Genomic DNA, 6571 nt, shown 5'->3' with positions numbered 1-6571 from the left:
AATATCACAAACAAATTAATCTACAAAATGAACAAATAGCTCGACATGTGAACAAATTATTCTTACATGTGAATAATGTAGTCTACATAGCCAAAAAGAAATTAATGTCACAAACAAAATTGTATACGCTGAGCACAAAAGTATGTTTAAAAAAGAACAGCCAATTAACTATTTGCTAAAATTTGGCTAGAAGAAAGATGAATAACTTAAATGAAAACAAACTAAATTGCAAACTTATTTAGAATATCGTAAATAAAAGAGAGAAAATAAAAATATGAAAGAAAGGAAATAAAAAGAAAAATAAGTAAAAGATGGGAGAAAGAAAAATAAAAAAAATATAGAAAAAAGAAATACAGGAGTGATTTGTTTCAGTGACTGCTCAAGTGCTGATCAGAGAGCATATCCCACGCATTGTGGGCTCCTCCTGCAATGTATCGACATAAATTTGGCCATTTTCTGTTATGGTTATTCGATAATAAAGCCTTGAGAGCATCAAACAAACCAGCACAGGTCAGGTGTGCTGCATTACGGGAAATGGAAGGCAAAATAACACCCCATCCCTTTCACTTTCAGTAGTCAGGTCCTGCTTAGTTCTCAAAAAATTTTGTTTAGTTCCCAAAATATCCGTCACATTGAATCTTCAGACACATACATGGAGCATTAAATACAGTTAAAAAATAACTAATTACACAGTCTAACTGATTAGCACGAGCTAAATTTTTTAAACTTAATTAGTTCATAATTAATTATTATTTATCAAATAACAACAAAATATGTTATACTACTAAAAACCCAAACTTTTTCGCCGACTAAACACACGCAGCAGAGAAGAATCCGCTCGCGCGCGGCAAGCCGGAAGCGTGCAACGTTGACGTCGGTGGCGTGCCGTGGGCCGCTTGTTTTCTGGGCTCCGGGCCCAGCAGAGGCTGAACCGTCCACCAACAACCATGGGCCCCAGACGACTCGGTGCGTTGCTTGCCTGGAATCTCTCTTCTCTGTCGAGGTCGCCGTCGCCTCCGCGTCCTCCGGAGTCTCCACTAGTGCTCGCCGCCCCCCGCCCATTGGCCACCTGTACCCCCATATACGCCGCTCCAGATACACCGGTGTCAGCTGCCGCCGGCCCGCCGCCAACCACCAGCAGCCCGCCCCCGTGCTCTGCTCGGTGCTCAGTGCTCCCCAACCACCGGATCCCCACCCCCAGGCAAAAGGGAGGGATGGCCGCCGAGACCGTCGACGGCAGCGCGCTCGCGGGGCTCGCGCTGGCCGCAGCCGGCGCCCGCCACATGTTCGGCGTCGTGGGCATCCCCGTCACCTCCCTAGCCTCCCGCGCCGCCGCCGCGGGGGTCCGCTTCCTCGCCTTCCGCAACGAGCAGTCGGCGGGCTACGCCGCCGCCGCCTACGGCTTCCTCACCGGCTCCCCGGGACTCCTCCTCACCGTCTCCGGCCCCGGCTGCGTCCACGGCCTCGCCGGCCTCTCCCACGCCACCGCCAACGCCTGGCCGCTCCTCATGGTCTCCGGCTCCTGCGACCAGGCCGACGCCGGCAGGGGCGACTTCCAGGAGCTCGACCAGATCGCCGCCACCAAGCCCTTCGCCAAGCTCGCCGTCAAGGCCACCACCATCGCCGACATCCCGCGCCTCGTCTTCCAGGCCCTCGCCGCAGCCGTCTCCGGCCGCCCTGGCGGCTGCTACCTTGACATCCCCTCCGACGTTCTCCACCAAACCCTCCCTCAATCCGAGGCCGCGGATCTCATAGCAGCAGCAAAAGCCGATTCGGCCGCTTCCAATCCATCCCCGCCCAACCAGAAGCCCCTAGACGAGGCCATCGGGAAAGCTGCGGACCTGCTCCGCCGTGCGGAGCGGCCTCTTGTCGTCATCGGGAAGGGTGCTGCGTACGCGCGCGCGGAGGAGGCCATCCGGAAGCTGGTGGACACCACGGGCATCCCCTTCCTCCCGACGCCTATGGGGAAGGGGGTCGTGCCTGACTCGCATCCGCTCTCTGCCACAGCGGCACGCTCGCTCGCCATCGGGCAGTGCGATGTGGCTCTTGTCGTCGGTGCCAGGCTTAATTGGTTGCTTCACTTCGGCGAGCCACCCAAGTGGTCCAAGGATGTCAAGTTCATACTTGTGGATGTCTGCGAGGAGGAGATTGAGCTCCGGAAACCACATGTCGGGATTGTTGGTGATGCCAAGAGGGTAATTGAGCTGATCAATAGGGAGATCAAGGATGATCCATTCTGCTTGGCAAGGTCAAACCCATGGGTTGAAGCGATCACCAAAAAGGCCAAGGACAATGTTCTTAAGATGGAGGCACAGCTAGCAAAGGATGTTGTGCCGTTCAATTTCTTGACACCGTTGCGGATAATCCGGGATGCCATCCTTGCTGAGGGGAGCCCTGCTCCGATAGTGGTCTCAGAAGGGGCAAACACCATGGATGTTGGCAGGGCTGTGCTAGTGCAGAATGAACCAAGGACAAGACTGGATGCAGGGACATGGGGGACGATGGGGGTTGGATTGGGGTACTGTATTGCTGCTGCAGTAGCCGAACCTGAACGACTTGTGGTCGCTGTGGAGGGTGACTCTGGATATGGATTCAGTGCGATGGAGGTTGAGGTATGAATGTGACATGCCCTTTCCACATTGAAATATTAAGTAGTTAAATCTCAGGACTCATTTGGTTTAGTTGTGTAACATGCTATTAGCTCCCTTTCCTACTTTTCTGCTGCTTTTTTGCTATCATCATGTTACTGTGAGCCGAAATTAACATTCTTCTGGTTGGAGAAAAGCCATGGTCATGTTGCTGATGTCGATTATGCTAAGATACTTGCTGAGACCATCATCTAATTATATGAACTATGCTGCTGCTGCGATGTTCCAGGTGTAAATGTGACACATAATAACTTGGAGAGAGAAATTTATCTAATGGATATGCATAGATGGCATGCCCTCTGAAAATTATGCGAGTGTTGTGTATGAGTCTATCTTTTGCAATTGTGCTGGTTCATACTGTTAGTACAAGTATTCAAGGTAGCATATGCTTTTATCAACAAATGGATAACCAATCAACTGCTGTCCACAAATGAGCAATCAAATTATCCTAGTGGTTCATCTTTGTCAGGATATGTTGTTTATAATGCACATTTGGTAGTACACATATGATGCTTCGGCATACTAAATCTCCCAGCTCCATACAGTCACCATATATGCATATTTTTGTACTGTTTATACCTCTGTAATCTCATTGGTCCTAGGCACAACATGAAATTTTGACTTGGGACCACAGGGGGCACCATTACCCATAAATTAGACATTTTGCCGCATGCTTAAAATTTCATTGTTTATGTGACAGTTATCCATCTGTGTTGCCAATTGAACAATGCAATCATTTTGCTTTTATTATGGTGACTTTGTCTTTTTCTTCAGATTACTGTGCATCATGATTTATTTATTTTGGAATATGATCTGATGAATGCTTGGCAAACCATTCCACTCCCTGTGCCATTCTTCTAGTTTTGTCTGCAATTTGCTCAATGTGTCTTCTTAATGATAAATTTAGAAGATGAACCAGAATATTTCTATAGTTTTGGTTATTGCTTTTATAGGTTTACACATTATATGGTATTGGAAATGCACTTTTGAATTTTAGGTGATACTTGTTATTCTTTCTTCTAGTAGGAGTACTATACGGCAGTTTTATAATTGTGTGTTGTTGCATACTAGTTAAAATAGTAGGATATTTGAACTGGCAGATGTTTGGTTCAAAAGAACTTGATGGAAATGCATCAAGGAAAATATCTGATCGCTTGTGTGCTTATTTATATGTCCTTGATGGATTAGCTGGACAGGGTTATGGTCAACAAAGTAAATTTGTTATAACTCGCCATCTAATTAACCCAAATTAAGGTCTTCACTATGGTTGATACTTAGGATAAGTAGTAAAACTTCATAGGGTGTTTGAAAGTCTTATGTGTGGTTGACTACAAAGCACCAAGCCTCTGTTTAATTAGGTCACCTTTATTGGTTAATCACTGTTTTTAGGTCATTTTCATTTTTGGTAACTTTTTAGTTATTCCTCTTCAGCTTGGCTTGCGTTGTCTATTTATTTTCTTGTCCTTGATTTTTCGCTACTTTAACTTCTAAATAGTCGCTTCAGTAAACTATTGTTTCCTAAACTTGCTGTACAAAATGTTTATAATTTCATTTTACCACATTGTACCAGACAAAGAAATCCCAGTTATTTACTTTTGCACCTTTCACTTCACAGACATTGGTGAGGTACCAGCTGCCCGTTGTAGTAATTGTTTTCAACAACAACGGTGTCTATGGTGGTGACCGGAGAAGCCCTGATGAGATAACTGGACCCTTCAAAGATGACCCGGCCCCAACTTCTTTTGTCCCAGCAGCAGGCTACCATAAAATGATGGAAGCGTTTGGAGGAAAAGGTTATCTTGTGGAGACACCAGACGAGCTTAAATCTGCCCTTTCGGAATCATTCCGTGCCAGGAAACCAGCAGTCATCAACTGTATCATTGATCCTTACGCCGGTGCAGAGAGCGGCCGGATGCAGCACAAGAACTGAGGGTGTTTGTACCATACCATAGCACGATGCAGATGTGACTTAATAAGCAATGTCCTCCAGCGTCCAGCCCTTTGTTTTTGACGACCGGTTCTTATTTCTGCGTACCGATCGATGTGAGGTGCTCTGTAAACTTAGCTGGAAGGTTGAAACTGAAGCAGGTATTCACAGAATTTAGCTTCACTGCCCCGGTAAATATGGATGCTCTCGTGGATAGTGTTCCATTTTTAATTAATGGCATGTACATTTATTATGATTGTCCTCATGCCACGATGCAAATGTGAAACCAGTATCCTCTGAAAAACAGTTTGTAAACTGGTGTGTTTTTGTTTCTTAAAATGAATAGTAATAAGCTGCAAAAGGTTCGACATTTCTGCCATGCCTTAAATTGGCATGTGAAGATATGCCCCTGTACGTGTACTTAATGACACAATACCTCTTGATGAAATGAAATAGGGTACCAAATGAAAGGCTATGTTTTTCAAAAACTTGAAATAAAGGGCTATGTTAAGGTGGCCGCGCTGAACTCAGACTCCAAGAAGGCCTGCCTACACGCAGCTGTACAAGGAGAAGCTCGGCCATGGGCTTCACATAGTGATGTGCCCGTGCTGCTGCCCATTGAGCGCGTGTCGCTTGGGTTGTTTTAAGTGTGAGTAGTCTGTCGAGGGTTGGCCCTACAGGGTACTGTCTGCTTCTTAGCGCTAGATTAGTGCCCAATATGTTGCTTGAGTTCTGCGGGTTGTAAATAAATTTTTATTCCCTTCTTAATACAATGAGCGCGGTTCTCCTGCGTATTCGAGAAAAAAAATACTATGTTATGTTATGTTTCCGTAGTTGTGTATCGTGTGTCGGTGATGAGGAAGCGGTATACAGGACAGTGCTACATTTCTGAGCCGAGCTGATCCTAGCTACTCGAGCTTCGGTTGATTTTTCCAATCTCAAATAAAGTTGCTCTAAGATGGAAGACACACAACTCGATCAGGCTCAATTGGCGAGCAGTGTCCCCGGGCGCCATCCAAACACGCCAAGTAGCCGATCGCCCGGCGATCGGCTCTGCTCGTTCTGCCCTGCCGTACGTCAAATACCAACAGTCCACGCAGGCCCCACGGTGACGTTACTGATCACGAGTTCTCGACGCTGGGGGCACATCACCAGTGATGGTATATAAAAAGCTGGCCACGGCTCACCCATCGAACCGAAGCATACGTGTTTCTAAACTTGTCGTCTTTGGCAGTCATTATATAATAAAGAAATTACTCTCAATACATATACTTAAAAGTTACTATACATGCAAAGGTAACCCAAACACCCCTGCATTGCATGTCGTTTCTAGAGTTTAAATTAGAGTTTGTTCAACAATCATGAAGCACAGAGCCCTTAAAATCATGCGGCGGTGGTGGCGTTGTTTGCCAGAGCCAAGAGAGGCCATGTGCGCTGAGCTAAGATATGGAGGGCCTGCAGCTGCAGGTTGTTAGCATGCATATTGAGGTGTGGAGATGCCTAGATCACATAGCGATAGTATGGTTAATTGATTTTTTTAATCTCATTTTTCAGTCAAACAAGATGTCTGAAGAATGAAGAAGAAATATATTAGTACCGATCTTCAAAAACAAGAGAGATGTTCAGAGTTGTACTAACTACCGTGAGACTAACCTGGTGAGCCATACGATAAAGCTCTGGGAGAGGGTTATCGAGCACCGCCTAAGAAGAGTGATAAGTGTGACCCAAAACTAGTTTGTGTTCATGCCTGGAAGGTCGACCATGGAGGCGGTTTTCCTAATACGACAATTGATGGAGAGATATAGGGAGCAGAAGAAGGACTTGCGCATGGTCTTTATTGACCTCGAGAAGGTGTATGATAAAGTACTAAGAAATGTCATGTGGTGAGTTTTGGAGAAGTACAAAGTCCCAACTAAATACATTACCCTCATCAAGGATATGTACAAGAATGCGATGTCGTTTGTCCGGACATGTGGTGGCGACACCACTGACTTTT

General features: G+C 46.0%; 1 protein-coding gene across 1 annotated transcript; it reads left to right on the top strand.

Moving 5' to 3' along the window:
- Nucleotides 1–1005: 1005 nt before the first annotated feature.
- Nucleotides 1006–4977, top strand: LOC120672655 (2-hydroxyacyl-CoA lyase). The gene is made up of 2 exons (XM_039953179.1): nt 1006–2612; nt 4264–4977. The coding sequence occupies exons 1-2, from the start codon at nt 1215–1217 to the stop codon at nt 4576–4578; spliced, it is 1713 nt and encodes a 570-aa protein (XP_039809113.1). The 5' UTR covers nt 1006–1214; the 3' UTR covers nt 4579–4977.
- Nucleotides 4978–6571: the final 1594 nt, after the last annotated feature.

This window comes from Panicum virgatum, chromosome 5N, assembly GCF_016808335.1.
Source record: "Panicum virgatum strain AP13 chromosome 5N, P.virgatum_v5, whole genome shotgun sequence".
Classification (NCBI taxonomy): domain Eukaryota; kingdom Viridiplantae; phylum Streptophyta; class Magnoliopsida; order Poales; family Poaceae; genus Panicum; species Panicum virgatum.
The sequence above is the reverse complement of the archived record's forward strand: the minus strand, read 5'-3'. Positions and strand labels throughout refer to the sequence as shown.

Excerpts from the sequence above, each read along its gene's own strand:
- LOC120672655 (XM_039953179.1), top strand. The coding sequence starts at position 1,215 with ATGGCCGCCGAGACCGTCGACGGCAGCGCGCTCGCGGGGCTCGCGCTG. Across the intron at positions 2,613-4,263 it reads TCAGTGCGATGGAGGTTGAG|ACATTGGTGAGGTACCAGCT; the intron begins GTATGAATGTGA and ends TTCACTTCACAG.